Source organism: Phocoena phocoena, chromosome 3 (genome assembly GCF_963924675.1).
Source record: "Phocoena phocoena chromosome 3, mPhoPho1.1, whole genome shotgun sequence".
Lineage (NCBI taxonomy): Eukaryota > Metazoa > Chordata > Mammalia > Artiodactyla > Phocoenidae > Phocoena > Phocoena phocoena.
Window position 1 is genome coordinate 12,609,561 of NC_089221.1, and position 19,889 is coordinate 12,629,449.

Genomic DNA, 19,889 nt, shown 5'->3' on the forward strand with positions numbered 1-19,889 from the left:
AAATTTATTTATCTTATTTTATTTATTTTAGGCTGCGTGGGGTCTTTGTTGCTGCCCACGGGTTTTTTCTCTAGTTGCGGCGAGTGGGGGCTACTCTTCATTGCGGTGTGCGGGCCTCTCATTGCGGTGGCTCCTCCTGCTGCGGAGCACGGGCTCTAGGCGCGCAGGCTTCAGTAGTTGTGGCACGCGGGCTCAGTAGTTGTGGCTCGTGGGCTCAGTAGTTGTGGCTCAAGAGCGCAGGCTCAGTAGTTGTGGCGCACAGGATTAGTTGCTCCGCGGCATGCGGGATCTTCCCGGACCAGGGCTCGGACCCATGTGCCCTGCATTGGCAGGCGGATTCTTAATCAGTGTGCCACCAGGGAAGCCCTCAAAAGTTTAAAAACAATTTTAAATATAATATTTGGGTTTTGGTACAAAAATTAGAAAATTCAGATGAGCAAAAAGAAGAAAATCATCTACAGTCTCATTCATCCCTCTGCCCAGAAGGGGTCACAGTTGACACTCTAGGTTCTAATTGCCCAGTTCTTTTACAGGTGTGTGTGGTGGATTATGCGTGCGTGTTTTAACATAACAACGGGATAACATACCTTTCAATAAAAATGTTAAAGCTAGCTTTTCCCTGTTTGTCATTCCTTTTGTATCACTTTTTTTGGGAGGAGGGTGGTAACTGTGGGTATAGTCTCCCCAGTGGAAAAATGCTATCTCTGTGCTTTCCAAGTCCCTCCAACATGAGGACCTGTGACCAGTGCATGACTGGAACATAATGGGCCTTAACCAACGCAGGCTGAATGAATGTGTTGGTGCCAAAGGGAGAGAAAGGAAGAAAGGGAAAGGTCTCCTAGTGTCTGCTAGGCGTTCTGGCAGACACTGTTAGTAAAGGTTAAATACCACATTTAGCTATTCGCTACCTCACTGATACCATGTTTAGACTGTATAGGAAAACAATGGTCTTTGTGTTTTCACAGTGCTCTAACAGTAGTGCCCCCGCTGTGTTCATTCTTTTATGAATATGAATATCCATGCACTTGACAACTGCAGAAGATGCTTTGAAATCAGAAAGGAGATAAAATTTAGTGTCTCTCACTTTGTGAAATAATAAGAATCCCTTCTCCCATCTCAAAGTTTGGGGGACGACTTATTACCATATAAACTGGTAAAAAGAAATAATCCTCCATCCTCTGTCGGGATTAGTCTGGAATTATGGGGATGTTGGATTAAGTGTGCTCTTCAGGATGATATCCAAGTTGTTTAAATGTCTATAACTAGAAATCTCAGCGAGGGTAGAGGTACAAGTAAGTGATTTCAAGGGGTAGGGGGCTGGAATGGCTAAGACATCCAGCATGCAATGCTGGTGAGACAGGCAAATGCAGGAGAGGAGGGCCCAGTCCTCCCAGGAAGGGCAGAGGTGGAAACCAAGAGGCGAGCTGTCAGGTGAGCCCAGGTGGCAGGTGTGGAGCGTGGCGGGACCAGCAAAACCACTGAGGCAGCAAGAAGAGAAATCCAGGAGGGAGGGTGGCACTTGGCAGAAAGAGAAAAGACTGGGGAAATGGGATTAGTTACGGCCAGGGACAAGGAAGGCAGCTGTGATGTCCTGCTTGGATCAGAAGGCACGTGGGTGACCTGATCCTGGAAAGCAGGAGGAAGCCCTCCAGCCCGACTTGGCAGCGAGGTGAGAAGTGCATTCAGACCTGAGATTAGCTGGTGAAACACAAAGCCGGGATAAAGATGTTGCTGGATCACACACACAGCTTACTTTGGGTGCCGAGATTTGGAAATCGTGGCTGCTGTTGGTTTGTACACTCCTTTTCATTCAGTCAAGTTCACTGCGCTGAGACCTGCGCAGAGATGGTCCTGACCCGGCCCACCCCACCGCCCCTCCCAGCAGAGACCGCTGGCAATAGTAAAGGCGGCCACGCTGGCCGAGCAGAGCAATGCCAAGTGCACGAGCCTGGGGCTGGCTCTGAAGAGCTCAGGAACTAACATTCCCTGGTAAAGGTTAACGCAAATACAAACGCCAGGTGACTGGACTGGACTGGATGGCTAAAGCTGGGCCCTTGAGATTAGAAAAGGCTGTGATCCGGAGGGCAATGTATGGGTTGACCTGTGTCCCCGCACAATTCATCTGCTGAGTCTTTAGTCCCCAGGACCTCAGAAGGTGATCTTATTTGACAACCAGGTCATGGCAGGTATAATTAGCTGAGATGGGGTCACGCTGGAGAAGAGTGGGCTCTTGGTGTCCTTCTCAAAAGGGGGAATTTGGACACAGAGATAGACATGCACAAGGAGAAGCCCATGAAAACATGAAGGCAGAGATCGGGGAGATGTTTCCACAAGCCAAGGGACAGCGCACGTTGCAAACCACTGGAAGCTGGAGAGGGGCCTGGGACAGACTCTCCATCACGGCCTCAGACGGAACCAACCTCACTGCCACCACCTCGACCTTCCAGCCTCCAGACCGTGAGACCACACACTTCTGCTGTCTGTGTTGCTCTGTTAGGACAGACCTAGCAAACTCATACAGGTGGCTTCTAGGAAGGGGAGAATTATTTTCCCGTGAGTCTCTGGGGTAATGGCAGGAAAAGAAGGGACGTGTGAATTTGAACAGCTGAGAGCAGGGCGTGTAGTTTGCTCACGTGGCCTGAGTGTATAGGGATCAGTATAACTAAGCTTCTCTACTTCTGTGAATACACCTAAGCGTACCAACTTATTACACTATTTTAACTAAAACATCAAAAATAGTGCCTTTATGTAGAGCAATGAAGAGCTGACATCTAAAGTTTAACAGGGTCTGAAGGACTGCTGGGTGCTGAGCTCGACCAAGCCTCTGACTCTGCCAGGATGTTTCCCCCACCTCACCCCCCTGCTTTGTTCAGTCTGCAGCTCCAGGGTCCCCAGGTGCCAGGGGTACTTTGAGACCAATGGGCCCAAGGATGCTTTTGCGTCTTTTTACTTCTTGTCCTCCTTTAGCTGCTAGAGAAAAACTTTGGAGGCCAAGGGAAGAAGCTTTCTTCCCGACTTTCTTCCTTCCTTTTACTCCTCCCACATGTAGTAGAAGAGTCTGGTTATAACTATAAAGGTTGTTTCCACCCTGTGAGCTGGGAGAGTAAAATCCCAGCGGCTGTTTTCCACCCAGTATCGCCTCACCCTCCCCTCCCGTGTCCCAGAGCTGTTTCTGGCTGGAGGTATAGGCTGGGGATAATTTGTTTAAAGCACTCTGCATAGAGTCTATAATTACCAGGCTAGCTGCATTAATGACATTTAGTAACCTTCAACTTCTATAAGCTGCCTTACCAAGACTCTTCTGAAATAGCTTATAGTCCTTGTGAAAAGTAGAATATTAGAAAGAAAAATTAAGCAAGGTTTTTGAATAGATGTAAATGGAGTTCATGGTCTGGCTGCAGCAGGAGGACACAGACTTAACCTATTTACAGGTAGACAGCTTTGAGCTGCCCAAACAAGAAGCAGGAAGGGCCATTCAAATCCCTAGCTCCTCTGACCTCAGAATTATTTTCCTGTGAGACTCTGGGGTAATGGAGCGATGGACCTTTCCAGGATCACTGGTTCTCAAACTTGTTCATCCAGAGTCGCCAGCACTTGTTGCAAAATGCCATGAAATTTCGTATTAATCAAAATAAGCCTCATTACCTATAATTTTCCCATGGGAATTGAAGAAAAAGCCCTCTTTCCATTTTTAGTAAAAGAATAATATGTGCATTTCCAAGGGCCAAATTTGGGAGCTCTTATTCTGATTCTAATTCCTTAGTTCCCATGTTTAAAAGTCTCACAAGTGCTACGGATTGACCCACTGTGTTCTGTTTACCAAGGCTCCTGCAACTTGGGTATCTTGAGCCAGGCTCCAGGTACACGTAGAATAGATATCAACTTTCTGGTCAGTGGATCTCTAGATTTCAAGTCTGTCAGTCCAACACAATTCCAAGTGTCTACTCATTTGGCTAACTGCATAAAGTTTGGGTGGTACATTTTCTGGAGCCATCTTTTCCTCACCATCTGCACCATACATTCCTGGGGAAGTGCCTGTGTGATCAGTGGGACCCACTCCAGCCATGTGCAAACGTCTGGGGAAATCCATAACCATGTGCAAATCTCTCAAGGATGAGAGAATGCATGGCTTACCAGTCTGGTCCAAAAAGAGAAAAAAATCAGAGAAAATGAATATGAAACACAAGAAAAAACATTATTTACAGCAAATGTAATAAAAAGGACCTAGTGAAAGTTCTCTCCTTTATTGGGACAAACACAATAACAGTTGACCCTACAAAGGAGTTTTTGGTCCTCTCTGACCTGAGTCTACCTCTAATGTCTCACTGTGATCAGTAAATGGATGCCCAGATGTGACACCAGGTTAGCGAAGGAAAGAAGCTACCGTTGAAACTGGTTTTTCAAAGCTGGTGACGCTTAGCTTTGAAGTTCCTTCTAAGTGAGAAGATCCTCTAGCAGTTGGTAGATTATCGGTAGATACTGAAAGTTTGAAATGTCAAAGTTCATCCAGATTGGGAAAAAAAAAAAATCTAAGATAGAGATCATGCTGGGAATCAGGATTTCTCCAATGGCTGGAGATGCCATGCAATACACAAACTTAAAAAAAAAATATCTTAAGAGTACCTTGCCCCAGCACTAGTTCATAACCCAGGAGATTATGCAGACTGACAAAATATATTGAACTTCTCTAAATATTAAAAATTTCTTTAGAGACCATAACGTTATCAAGCAGTAAATAAGAATATACAGATCTTCCTTGTTGTTAAAGCTGTATTAAACATACTTACATGAACACTAGACTCAATCTGCTTTATTCAATATAGCTGTCCCTGAGATGTCACAAAAAAATTTTCACTGGTGTCAAAGGCTCTCCAAGGGACCCAGCTACAGCCGCAAAAGCCCTCCCTGCTGGTCCTCTTTCTACTTTGCCCTTCCCTGCTCTCCTTCCCTTTCTCTCTTCCTCTCTCCCCCTTTTCCTGTCCCTATTGCCTAACGGGCTCTTCTATAGTCTCAGGCTGCACACCTCCTTTACCTGGTTACCTGTACCCTAGCACTGGGCATCCACCCTGTTACCTGTGATATTCAACACAGAACTCATTTTCTTGCTTTATTCTCCCCTGATTCATAAATGCGTGGTGGCTGTGTGCCTCCCACTTCTTTTCTTCCCCAAGGATGAATATCTTTTATATTTATCTCACCTCTGTATCCAACTTTTGATTAGTAGGACCTGAATGACATGCACGTACTATTTGTTCAATAAGTAATTTGTTGGACCACTGATAGGACAGATGGGGATTGGACTATTTTAAAGGTGAGTTAAACAAAGGGCAATTCTTTCACTCTTGTTTAGTCAAAGCCCCCTACATTCAAAGCAGGAAGTTCAGCTCTATTAATATTAGTGGTGTGTCTGCTTAGAGTTAAACATTCATGTTAATAACATCATAAGGGGAAATGGATGAATTTTATCAGTGTTTGAGTATATCTAAAAAAAGAGAAATATTCATTAAATATACAGAAGGCATCTTGCTGGGAAAAGTAACTAATATTGTAAAGAATAAAATGAATAAACAGGTAAATTAGGAAACAAAGCAAAAAGAAACCAAGGAGTTGGCCATTAAACTGAAAAAGCATAGCACATGGTGATTTTGTTAAAACCACGAGCCTGAGGTTAGACAGAATTAACAGAAATATAATAGGCAAGAAGAGTCACCATTTGTAATCTTAAGTGGCTACAGCAAAATATTCATTTAGAGCACTGGGTCAAATTCTCCACTCCATCTTGTATCAAAGATAAGGGAAAAATTAGAAAGAGTTGTGCTGGAATACAACCAACACTTTCAGAGCCAGTTAAGAGATGACCCACCCCACGAGCCTTTCAGAACCAATCCCTAAGAGAAAGAACTTCTTCCTCCTCTATGCTCTTGGATGCCCTTATATAAATGCTATGGAAAAGTTAGAAGGTCTAGATAACAGAAATAAATCTATTAAGGAGATAGGGAAATAGCACCTAAAAAGGAAAGTCTCAGGCAATTAGACTAGTTTCACCTAAACAAAATAATATAGAGAAATTTGGTTTTAAGCCTAGGTTACTCTGGTTCCTATCTCACTCTGGGCTAAGCTGGTGAACGTGTAACATGCGGCTTCTTGTACTTACTCTAAGCCCTACTGAGGAGCTGTTCATGTGGGGAATACATACCCATTTCAGTATCAGGCCAAGCAAATACCATTAGGAAGACTGCCTGAGAGCAGACAATGGCTTCTTAAGTCAAATTATTTGGAATAGTTGCTTTTTTGTTTATCTATGTCACTGTTCCCTTGTCCCAAGCATAGAGAGCCGAGAGCTGACTGTTAAAGTAGAAATGTCAGTGGCTGTTTCTAGCATTACTAAGACGTGAAAATGGGTTTTAGTGTCTAGTGTAGGTGACACATTGTAAAGTAGAAACAACGGGGGGATGTTTATGGATGGTAGGAAAATAATGTTGGAAAAGGTGAGGATGACAAGAGGGCAACATCCCACCTGGAGCTTGTGGTCAAGGTTATGGGGAAAAATTGGCAAGATCTGAGTACAGAAAAGCTTATGGGATTAGTGAAAAAAAGGAGAAAGGAAGGTGAGCAAAGATGCCTGATGCAGCAGACAGCAGAAGGCAAGAGAAGAATCAAACCATTAGGCAGAAAATTGAAATGAGGCCAACAAACTAGAAGAGGGAAAATCATTAAAATCTGAGTTTTAAGTCTTTGAAAGAAATTGATATTGCTTTCTTAGTAACTGTAGAAAGCATTTGTTTGTTGGAAGGAAAAGAAGTGATAATTGTAAAAATATCAACAGTGGTAAAAGCAGTTGTTAAATATATCTGGGATGTAGAACCATTTTGGTTCAAATGTAAGATTTTATGATTCTATTTTAAAATTGAAAAACTTGCATTTAACTTGGAAAATGACTTTGATTTTTATTTCAGTGACCAAATGTCCCTCCCAACAGTGTCAATAACACAGTACACTCAAGTTTTCCTTAATTACTGACATCTGGTAATTAGCTATTAGCCCCAAAGTCTCATTTGAGCATGACTAAAACAGGGAATGTTGGGTTTATTTGGAAGTAAGTAGCTAAAAAGAAACTAATTTATCTTCCTTTTTAGGCAAAAATTTATTTAGACCCACTCATTGCACATATGGAATTTTCTCAAGTACGTATACCATCTATGAAAATGGCCCAGATCAAATGTAGCTGCAGAAGTTTTCTTTAAAACTCAGCAGATAAGTTAGTATTCAGGGTTTAAGTTAAGGGAAAGAAAGGCATCTCCTCTCTGTCCCATGCCCCGAAGCTCTGAGCCCCAATGAAATGACCAATAGCAACACTTTGCCTGGATACTTGGCCCATGAGAAGCATCCTCTCGCCCACATTGTTCTTAGCACAAAATCCTATGTTGTATTTAAAAGGAAGACCACAGGGGCTTCCCTGGTGGCGCAGTGGTTGGGAGTCCACTTGCCAATGCAGGGGACACGGGTTCGTGCCCTGGTCCGGGAAGATCCCACATGCCGCGGAGTGGCTGGGCCCGTGAGCCATGGCCGCTGAGTCTGCGCGTGGCGGGAGAGGCCACAACAGTGAGAGGCCCGCGTACCGCAAAAAAAAAAAAAAAAAAAAAAAGGAAGACCACAAAGGCCTCAGTCTATTTACTTTTAGATTCACAATTATATGAGTAAACATGAGTTGACATCTGAGTACACTGTAAATGGTTTGGGTTAATCTCCTGGCTCTTCATTCACCACGGACATTCATGGTTCTCATACAACCAGTGCCAATTTGAAGACACGCAATGGGTTTGTGAAGTGTTGTTCACAGGCTTTATGTAACTGGGTTCAGTAGGTGTGCCATTCAATTTTTATGCCAGGTAAGCTGAGCTGTTTTGAAGCCAAGGGGCTCTGAGATCATGCCCTTAGGGTTTTTTATCACCACCAAGAAGGCAGCAGAAGTAGAACTCCAGCTCTAAAGGAAGGGGCTTTCCTAGGTCTTGGTGAAACCGTAGGCCAGTCACTGTACGTGATAAAATTTTCTTGTTTCATGGAAAGAATGTTATGCCCAGAGTATTGAGTCTCATCTGAAACAGAAACATGGGGCCCTAAAAGGAGATAATTTTAATACATAAAACAATCTCATTGGTTTTCACCGCTGATAAGAATTAATCCTGAATAACACTCATTCTATTTTCATTCTTAAGATTGAGTCTGATAAGATGAACGCCAAGGTCCTACTGTACAGCACAGGGAACTATATTCATTATCTTCTAATAAACTATAGTGGAAGAGAATCTGAAAAAGCACATATCTATATACTGCATATATATGATATACATATATGGATGTATATAGCTGAATCACTGTGCTGTACGCCTGCAACTAACACATTATAAATCAACTATACTTCAATTAAAAAAGAAAAGAGTAAGTAATGTCTGTCTCTAACAAAAGCACCTGACATTTTTTTGACCTTACTGAAGGCTAATCCTAGATCTGCTCACCTGTTAATGAAACTCCTTCCTCACTGACTAGGGTTTGGGAACCAGAGACATACAGCTTGCCAGACAAAGGACATTTTCTTTTCTTGACCTAGGAGCACAAACTCCATTCCTTCCATCCCTTAAAATTGTCTTGATATTTAACAATTATGGAAGAAATCATTTACTACAATAAATACACGAAAATGAATTAAGAGGAAGAAGGAATTAGCCAAGCTAGATTCTTAAGGGATGGCCAACAGCCTTACCTATGAGGGTGTGGAAGACAGCGGCTATGGCACCAGCCACCACCATGCACAGGACAGCTTTGGTCCTGTCCCGCTTGCTGTTCACAAACACCAGGCCCACATTCTTGAAGTCACTCATGGGCCCCGTGAAGAACTTCATTAAGGAGTAGGCCAGCCCATAGCTGGCCAGCATCTCCACTGCATCTTCCTTGACAGCTGCAATGCCCCGGTTCAAGGCCTGTGGAGGGAAGAAACCCGCAAACAGCGTTAGGAATGGTGTCTTGGGGCTTCCGTGGTGGCGCAGTAGTTAAGAATCCGCCTGCCAATGCAGGGGACACGGGTTCGAGCCCTGGTCCGGGAAGATCCCACATGCCACGGAGCAGCTAAGCCTGTGCGCCACAACTACTGAGCCTGCGCTCTAGAGCCCGCGAGCCACAACTACTGAGCCTGTGCTCTAGAGCCCGTGCTCCGCGACAAGAGAAGCCACCACGATGAGAAGCCACTGCAATGAGAAGCCCACGCACCACAACGAAGACCCAACGCAGCCAAAAATAAATAAATAAATAAGAAACGCCGTCTTATATCTCCTACAAGAAAACTCAGCAGGTCATGTTTCCATAGGCACTCTAAGCAGCTTATAGGGCAAATCTCACTGTAATTTGATAAAGGTTATTAGTTTTCATTTTCATCCGTATTAGCTTCATTTTGAAATATCTTCTTGTGGGGGAGATAGCTGTCCGCTGGGGTGAAAGTAATAGAAAAAAACCCAACAAGTATTTTATGTTAATATCAGAAAATAATTCGGAGAAGTTCTGGTTAAAAGGTTAACATGTTAAATTTTATTTGTAGGCTGAACCTACAGAATAGCAACAGGCATTCTGGAAATGGGTCAGCCACTTTATATGGAGTAGGTGATGGTTTCTCTTTTCCTTTAAGGAAGGGGTGTGTGTGTGTATGTGTGTGTGTGTGTGTGTGTGTGTGTGTGAAATACTAGGTATCTGTTATGTATGTATCCTTCACAGCATAAAGTAAGTTCTATGCTATGAAAATAGGTATTGAAGGAAATTATTATACAATCAATGGATGCTATTCACCTGATTCTTACTGTATCTTAACTTGAAATAGATTCATGATCTCTGTGCAGACAAACAGGAAAAGAAAATCTTTAAACCAAATACACCATTTTGAATAATAAGATGTGGTCATAGAATATGCTGTTTTAACCATCCTCCATGAGGGACCCTCTGAGGTACTGGTGGCCTTGTCAGGACGGCATTTCCAAACTAACTTTCCCACCTAGTAGACAATAAAGTAGACTGGAGGTAGTGGGAATGGGATGTCCAGGAAGAAGAACTTTATTTTTAAAATGTCCCCAGTACATCGCCTCTGTCTTTAGGCACAGGCAACTGACTGGGCAGGAGAGTCAGCTTTCTGTATAGTAATACACTTTTAATTCGTTAATTTATTTTTATTGAGGTATAGGTGATTTACAGTGTTGTGTTAGTTTCTGGTGTACAGCAAAGTGATTCAGTTGTACATATGTGTGTATATATATATATTTTTCAGATTCTTTTTCATTATAGGTTATTACAAGGTATTGAATATAGTTCCCTGTGCTATACAGTAGGACCTTGTTGGTTATCTATTTTATATATAGTGGTGTGTATCTGCTAATCCCAAATGCCTTAGTTATCTCTCTTCCCCCTGCCTTTCCCCTTTGGTAACCATGTTTGTTTTCTAAGTCTGTGAATCTGTTTCTGTTTTGTAAGTAAGTTAATTTGTGTTATTTTTTTAGATTCCACATAGAAGTGATATCGTACGGTATTTGTCTTTCTCTGCCTTACTTCACTTGGTATGATCATCTAGGTCCACCTATGTTGCTGCAAATGGCATTATTTCATCCTTTGTTGTGAAGCCAAGCTAGCTGACACAGGGGTATAAAAGGTCACCTCCACTGCCTCACTGTGGGACTGATCACGCTGGTCCAATTCATGCTCCAGAGCTCCCCATGGGATCAGGTGGAAGCTAGTCTCCAGTGGAGACCACATCCTTGTTTAATTTTTCCCCACTGCCCACTGCTTCCTTCTCCCCTTCTCCGGAGAGAGCACACACTCAATAAATCACTTGCACAAGAATTTCCCAACACAGGTTCTGCTTCCAGAATCCCCAGCTCAATACAACTTCTAATTACGTTTCTCTCAGACATAGAGAACAGTGCATGGTTTGTTCTTTTTCCTTCTCATCTTTCCCCAATCTATGACTGAAAACTGTTTACTTTTTATTGCTAAAATATCTGTTCGAACTTAAATGATAAAATTGTATATTAGCACAAGTTTTAAAACTATATAGGAGGGCCCCTAAATAATGTGGGATTAGTCTTTTTATATGTCTCGTGGGTAACATTTTATTCTTTGCTAAAAAGACATTAGCTCTGGCTGGGGCATCAACGGCAATGCTTTCTACTTCCACCAACTGTTCCTTGATGAAGTCCTAAACCCAGCGCTGAGGCACGAGAGCAGAAAGAAGGGCACAGGGAAGAACAGCTCTGTCAGCAAGACTCGGTGTGAAAACTCCACTGAGCTCAACAATTATGGTAATTTGAGGAAAGAGCACAGGGTTTAGAGCCAGGCAGACTTGACTAGATCCGCTTCTACCACTTAACTACTGAGTGGCCTTGGCCATGGTACTTATTCTCGCTGAAATAATGGATCTTAGATTGTCTATAAGTAGTGTACAGGGCACCACCCATGACCGGCCCAGAGAAGGCACTTGAAAGCAAGGACCTATGTCTATGTTGCTTACCGCTGTACCCCTACCACCTTGCTACCTTATAAACACAAATATTTGTTGGATGAATGAATGAATTAGGTATTTTCTGCCAGGAATTTCAATGTTGATACTAATTTGTATGCACTTTAAGCAAGTCACATTTTGATTGTAAGATGAAGATGTTATTACTTGTAAGATTTACTCTTAACATTTTTATTGGCCAAATTAAATGTACATTGTGATGGGAAAACATATCCTGATTTCAAGAAGCATTAAAATGCAAGAAAAAAGAGCTTTAGAACTGAGGAGACATGCTATATTAATATTATTAGCCTTTTTATTATTTCCATTTTCAGTACTGCCCCCAATTTGTTCACTTCCTAATTTTATGATTTTCTTTTGATACCAGAAATATTAAGTTATTATGTAGTTGATCCTTCATTTCATGGAGTGTTTTTCCATACTTCTGGACTCTGTCATTCTTACCCATCTTTAGCTAAGGTAATTTTGTCTAGTTTATAGTTTCATTTGCACATTTAGCTTTTCACTCCTCCTGGAACTTATTCTGTGAGGTATGGCTTAAAATTCATTTTCTCATAATCGTTTACTCCTTCAACACCAGTTTGAATAAAACACCCATTGCCCACTTATTTGTGATGTTTTCTTATCAGCCATTAGTTCTTATACTTCCTTCCATCACCTATTGTTTGCTTTACCTGTCTGTCTCAATTTACTTACCCTGTTTTTCTTCATAGCATGTTCATTACCTGACATCATACTGTCTATTTACTTGTTATTTGTCTCCCTGTCTATCTTCTCCATTTGACTGTAAGCTCCAGGGCACAAAGAGAACTTTGTCTGGTTCCTACCACATCTCCAGACCTAAACATGATAGGGGATCACATGATAGGTGAACGATAAGGATGAAAGAATGAAGTGAAATACACATGAACAGGATAAACATTTCCTGTGATGGGTACTGAAGAAATGAAATTAATGAGCTGGGGTTTCCTTGGAGGAGCTTATTCAGATGAACTAGACAAGGGAACCCCTTCAAAGAGGTGATATCTGAGCTGAGAGATGAAGAACGAACAGCTGTATAAAGAGCTGGAGGAAGGCACAGGCCTGCAGGAGGGCTTAGTGTTCTTAAGGAACAGAAAGGCAGCCAGTGAGAGTAGAGGGGAATAGGTGAACTTGGAAGAGAAGACAATGCTGAGGTCATTCCAGGTCACAGCAAAGAACACGGTGCTTTGTTCTAAGAGCAGTGGTAAGCCATCAAATGGTCCACGCAGAGGTGGGATAGAGGCTCCTGTTGGCTGCAGGGATGGACGTGGCCTGGAGAGGGACAGGCAGAGCAGGAAGCCAGGAGTTCTGTGGTAATCCAGGTAAGAGAAGGCGGTGGCTTGGACTAGGGGACGTAGGGAAGACGGAGAGAAGTAGATTGACTTGAGAGCTTTTTGGAGGTAATGGACTATGTGGTGGGTGTGAGGAAAAGGGAGAAATCAAAGCTGGCTGTTGACTTTTTTGGCTTGAGTCATTGGTCAAATGGTGTTGCTACTTACTGAGATGAAGGGACTGGGGGAGGGAAGGTTTGGGAGGAAAAGGCAAGACCTCCACTGAGGAGTCCCCTACTGGGTGTGAGACACCCATAGCATTCCAAACACAGAAGTCAGGTAAGATAGTTGACTAAGTGAGCCTGGTGTCCAGAGGACATCTCGGCTATGGATATTTGAAGGTCGTCAGCATACAGACAGCATTTAAAGGCAGGAGACTAAATGAGATTATCTAGACAAGGTATAGATAGAAGGGAGTCTGAGATTCAGCCCTGTAGCACCCTAGAAATAAACTTAAACATTAAGTATGTGGCAAGCCTTCCATGTTACCTGGGGGTTATAAGGATGCTGTAGTTCAGCATCCATCAGTTAGCTACTACTGTTCTGGCCACGTCACTCACAAACCCTGCTGCATCTCTAGCCAACACCAGGAAGAACAGCCACTGTGGCTGGGAAAGAGGAAGAGCTATGTCCTTGAAATTCAGCTAAGAAAGTGTCTGAGAAGTCTTTGGAATGAATTAGGCCTGGAGTCACAATTCTGTCCCAAGATTGTTCTAAGTACAGAGGTTCACCGGCTGTTCAGAGGCAAGTGTCTATCAGAGGCAAGTGTCTAAACATTCATGGGCTTTCCAGAGTAAAGACACTTTAAATTAGGGCCACATCTACCGAGACTCCAACCACTGTAAATATGAAGCTGACCTTCAAGCCCAGCCTGGTTCTGGTTCCAGATGGCATGGCACGGGGGCCTCGTCACCAAATCAGCATTCTCTGTGCTGTGGGTAGTCGTCAATATGTAATGTCTGACTTCCAAACTTATCTGGCTGCAGAAGGCTTTTCTTGGGTCCTACCTGCCTTAGTAAATCCCAGTATCTGCCAGGTTCATGGTGTTCTAATGCCTAATTTTTTCCCCCAGAAAGTCAGCAAAACTACAGGATATTAAAAAGTGAAACAAAACAAAACCCAAAAACCAAAAAACCACAGCCTCCAGGGAAATGGCTAACAAATCCCATGTGATCTCCCTGGTATGAACTGTCTTAGATCTTTAAACCCTAAAAGGGATCCTGACATTTTAAACTTGGGCTCGAGAGACCAGAAACATCTCTAACTGCCAACTGAGCATCTTTAAACCAAGAGTCACCACCTCACCTCCGTCCTGCCAATCATTTCACGCCAATGTTAACAGCGAGTGTTCCTTAACAGCTGGGCGCTGGGTGAAGTGTTGTACCTCCTCCCCTCCCCCGGCCCCAGGAGCTGGAGCGGGACCAGAAGGTGATACCCTGTCCCGGAGGGCAGGTGCTGCAGGCTGCACCGTTGATCTCCTCCTGTCCCGGAGATCTGTGAGGCTCTCTCCGCCCCTCCCCCTCTAGCTACTCTAAATGCCATTAAACTCGTCACCCTCTTGACCGCCCCATCTTCTCCCTCCTGCTGCCTGTCCTTCCTCACTCTACCCCACATGTCATAGTCATCACCTTAACCTCACCCTTGTCAGTACCCACAACTCACTGTCCGCAAATCTCTGACCTTGGATTCATCTCATTATTTATCTATTCCACTCTTATCTAGATTTGCAGACTTCTACTTGGGCTTCAGGAGCGGCTGGAATCAAATGTACAACGCAGGGTGCTGCCACTACACACTCATTGTCTCCATCCTCAACCGGGCTGTTCACTGCTCAGTTATCGGTCCATCTTCCCCACCCCTGCTCTCTGTATTCCTGGGCTGCCTCGTTTCCTCTTTCTCAGCCTCTTTCTTTCTCACCTCTTACTTCATCTGCAATATGGAATCCATCAGGTAGAAACTAAATTTCTTGTTGCTTCTCTCCCTAAAACGATCCTCCACAAAACACAGCTGCCCCAAACCCTTCTTCACCTCCTCTCTCTCGTTATGCTGGAAAGGCCAGTCTGAGCAGGGCGAGTCTAGGGCTATCCCCCTGGGTCTCTGCATTTCTGTCTCTCTGACCTTGGCAGGAGCCGCCATCTTCCTCTCCTGCTCGTCTGATCTTGGCTACTCGACGGGCTCTTTCTCATCCTCATTCTCACATGCTTAAGTCTCTTCCACGTGAAAAATAAACCTTCTCTGGCCTCCTCTCCTCCTCTTGTTCCCGCCCTCTTTCTCACCTCCCTTTCACAGATGACTTCTATAAAGTGGTACCTGTGCTCCTTATTCCCACTTTTGTTTTTCCCATCTACTGCTCCGCCTGTTAGAACAGCAGCTCCTGAAGTGCAGGAAGCCCGTCTGTGGCCCCAGAACCACAGCTCTAGCATGCTCTGGTCACATGACAGGGAGCCAGCACATAATGCTGTGTTGAACGCACCCACTGGGTTCTGGCTTCTCTGTCCGCGGCCCTCACACATGCTCTTCCTGTTAAAGCAAACGGGCACTTGCTGTCGTCGTCTTTCTGACCCCTGGGCGGATCTACCCTGTGGGCCGCTCCCTCTGTGAAACGCTGTTTCCTCCTTGGCTTCAGTGATGCTGAAGTTTCTAGGTTCTCCTCCTAGCTCTTCTGCTCCAGCTCTTTCTCCTTGATGCCTCCTCTTCCTTTGTCTCAAATATCGGTGTCCCCAGGGTTCTACCTGGGGCCCTTGCCTCCGCTCCCTCTCCCCTCTGACTCAGCAATCCCTCCCCCTCCCACAGCTTCAATTATTCCCTGTCTGCTCAGGAGTCCCTGATCCATCTCTCCAGATTTCTCAGGCTTCTCTTAAGCTCCAGACCCACCCATCTCCATCTGAGTGCCCCTATGGCACCTCACACTCCACATTTCCAAAACTGGGTTCACCATCTACTAGACTACCTGGGTTCCCACAGACCCAGCCTTCCTCTTGTGTTCCCTTTGAATGAATGCATCCCACCCAGAAGCCTGAGGATCTCCCTGGATCCCTCTCAGTCCTCATATGCACAGATTTCCTGGTCCCAAACATACTCTTTCCCTAGTCATTGTTTTTTTTTTTTTGCTTGTTTTTTTAATAAATTTCATTTATTTATTTTTGGCTGTGTTGGGTCTTTGTTGCTGCGTGCGGGTTTTCTCTAGTTGCGGTGAGTGGGGGCTACTCTTCGTTGAGGTGCACGGGCCTCTCGTGGTGGCTTCTCTTGCTGTGGAGCACGGGCTCTAGAGCGCAGGCTCAGTAGCTGTGGCGCGCGGGCTTAGTTGCTCCGTGGCATGTGGGATCTTCCCGGACCAGGGCTCGAACCCGTGTCCCCTGCATTGGCAGGCGGATTCTTAACCACTGCGCCACCAGGGAAGTCCGCCTAGTCACTCTTAATCTGTCCAGTTCTCTCCAGCCCCACCACCATGCCTTGGGTCAGGTCACTCGTGGTCTTCTTGTCTCCAAGCCCTCCTTCCCTCCACACTACGGTCAGATCACAAAAGTCCAAATTCCTACAAGGGTATCCGAGGTGCTTCAGGGCTGCATCCTGTTCACAGACCGTGGGCCCCACAGATGTCGCTCTAAGTGTCTGTGACAGTGTCCGGCACACGGGTAGACGGCATCCAGTAAGTATTTGTTCAACGAGTGACCACTCACAGAGGCCATTCACGATCTGACCTTGCTTGTCTGTCTGGTCTCTACACTTGCCCTTGCACTATGTTTTATGAGGCTTAAACTGTTTGTAGCTTTCTGGATACGCCATGCTCCCTTTCGGCTAAAGGTCTCTGCTCAAGCTCTTTTCTCTACATAGGATTGCCTCTACCCCTGTCCCCATTCCCACTCACCTGGTAAACTCATCACCAGTTCAGTTCCCAGGAATCACATTTCTGCGAAGCCGCCCCCTAGGCCTAGTCTCCTTTGTGCCCCCCGGCACCCTATACCCCGGGTCCCAGTGCTGCACTCATTGGGCTGTACTGTGGTTGCCTGGTTACCAGACTGCCCTTCTTGCCAGATTACTTTGAGGCAGGGTTTGGGCTTACTTGTCACCAGCTTTCCTGCATCTACTCAGCACAATGCCTAACACATAGTTAAAATGCAACATGTGAATGAAGAGATGTGTTAACGAACACCCAGCTGATTTATCTGGTCCTTCATAAAAATCTTCCAACTGCAGGTTTGGTTTTTCTGGGTAAATAAACCCATTTTTGATAGAATCTAAATATTTAAAATATGCAAAGAGATGGCAGTGGCACTATACACCTTCCTGTACCCCTGATATTTTCTCATGAGATAGAGAGGGATATCCACTGCTATTTCTACTATGTCACATGGGCACCCAGTAAGTACTGGATAAAGGTGACTCCTTAACTGCAGACACACAGACATAGATAGGATGCAACAGGGGGGACACGTGATTAGCCTCTTAAGTACAAAGCTTAAACAAAGATTTTTTTCTGACTTTTTTTTTTTCATGTCCTTTGGATGTCAACTGGCATATAGGACAAGCTGTTCCCCTATGAAGTCAAATCCTATAAGAGAAGTCAGCTGCCGTGAAAAGAAAATCAGAAGTTTAGATTCAAAGGAGAACCTTCTTGGAGAAGCTGAGAGAACCCTGATGAGAGCTAAGTGTGCTGACAGGTAACCAGGGTGATAACCTCCAAATCTGAGAAGATGGGTGCCTGTAAGGGCAACAGGGCTTGGAGAGAGATGGCCACACAGTTCAGGAAGTGCCAAGGGCAGCTGGACTCGGATCTTGTAACTGACATTCACGGCCATACGGTAAAAAAATGATCACGTTGCTCATATAGAAATGGCTCTTCAAATTCTTCCACAAAAAGGTGCTGAGTGGACAGAAATGAACATATCTACGAAACAGAAACAGACTCATAGACAGTAGAGAACAGACTTGTGGTTGCCAAGGGGGAGGGAGCATGGGGGAGGGATGGGCTCTGAGTTTGGGATTAATAGATGCAAACTATTACATACAGAATGGATAAGCAACAAGGTCCTACTGTGTAGCACAGGGAACTGTATTCAATATCCTGAGATAAACCATAATGGAAAAGAAAATAAAAAAAGAATGTATATATGTGTATAACTGGTTCACTTTGCTGTACAGCAGAAATTAACACAGCATTGTAAATCAACTATACCTCAATTAAAAAAACCCATATTGCTGTCAGAAAAAGGTGTTGAGTTGGAAACTGGTATTGTTCCCTAAAATAGCAGTGAGATTATTATATGAAAGGCTGAAAGTCCCCTTATTTTACTTTTAGTAAGATGAATACTTCCTTTACTTGCCTCATCCTGGATTAGGAAAACCAATGGGACACAGGGCTGGGTAATCTTCTGTCTTTGATAAAAGACCACTCCTCTGTCTACAGCTTCAACGCTCCCGTTACACCTTCTATGACATGAAGCACACTCAACCATTACTGTGGCAAAAGAATACAGTTTAAAAATCTTTCTCAAACCCAAGGTCCTCAGAAAATTTGCATTTGTGAAAGTGTGGAAAATTCAGAAGTACACGTGGAGGCAAAGCTACCTGTGGGAACAGCGTCTTCCAATGACATAGCTAATCAGCAACCTTCGGATTTCAATCCCCTCAAAGAGACTGGGTTCCTATAATTTTCCACTGTTGCTGTTCTGTTCGTCTGTATTTTAAAAAGTGGTTTGGGTTAAATTAGATCATTTGTCTTCCCGGTAGTTTTCCAGCCATGTTTTATTTTCTCAAGGATCTATATACCCCTCTAAAGGAGACACCTCGCTCTGTCTAGCTGGAGCTCTGGCCAAGAACTTGACACCCACACATGAGGTTGTGGTTTACAGGGAGTGGCAGTAAAATGAAGCCTGGTCTCTTTGGTCGTCAGAGTCATTGCTCTGGGCAGTGCTATCCATATTTAGTGCTTCCTGGAAACTCAGAGACAACACAAGGCAAGTCCAAAATATACCACTGCTTTTCTCTGTCACTTCTCACACCTGGACAGGAGTTTCTACAAAGAACAAACTACCGAACACGTTCCACATTTGGCTAACTCAGTTTTCTCCTGTTGGTTTCTTCAATACTTCAGGGAAAACAAAAAGCATTTCACGCTTGATGTTTTAATCTAGAAATGTGTTATTTCGTTCAAGGATATATTTTAGTGTCATAGGTCCCTCCTCAGATCCTCTTGACCTTTCATTTAAACATGAAGCTTATGTACCTAAATTTAACTTTAATTCAAGACGGTAGGAGGCTTGACAAGGAAGAAATATTACTATGAAAATTCTAGTGTACTTTAAAAAAAACCAAAGCTTCCCACATCATTTAAGATTCCTTACTTATTTCTCACCTTGATCTCATATCTTTACTGTTGTGAAAATTTCCATTTCCTACTAATTTTTTAATACTTATAAGGTTATATGGTCCCCAAATGATGCTATCTCTTGGTTAATATCTTAAGACTATGTCTATTCCACTGTAGAATCGAGTTTAAAATGCTTCTTTATTAACAGAACAAAACTAAACTAAACAGCTCACACAACAACTCCATAAACAACAGTCTGGAATAGATTGACTCTGGGATTGGGGGAGTCTTTTTACTAACTTTCTATGCTTTCTCTCTGCCTACGTACTTACGCACCCTGCTTACGTACATACTCTCTCCATGATTAGGAGTAGATTCTTTTTCTTGATTTCTCTCGCACCTTAAATTTGGCTGTAGATCTCTGAGCAAGCAGCTCCAAGGCTCTGTTCCTTTTTCTGACTCAACTGCAACATTCTGAAATGTCATCTATGAACTTCTATTGACATTTACAAATGCATTTATTCTAAGAGAAGAAGAAGCGGCATATGCCTATTTGCATTTGGAGCTTATGAAACCCAATGACCACCATAATAATGATGATGAAACTATCTCGGCTAACGTTTCCTGAGTGCTAGCTCTCTGACGGACACTGTTCTGAGATCTTTACGTCTCCCGA

At 43.8% G+C, this 19,889-nt stretch overlaps 1 protein-coding gene across 1 annotated transcript in view; it reads right to left on the reverse strand.

Annotated features, from left to right (window-relative positions):
• Window positions 1–19,889, reverse strand: part of ANKH (ANKH inorganic pyrophosphate transport regulator) — a 139,551-nt gene that overhangs the window by 52,989 nt on the left and 66,673 nt on the right. The window contains exon 2 of the mRNA XM_065874906.1: window positions 8,762–8,978. Coding sequence (XP_065730978.1) covers window positions 8,762–8,978 — 217 coding nt within the window. The remainder of the gene's footprint in view (window positions 1–8,761; window positions 8,979–19,889) is intronic.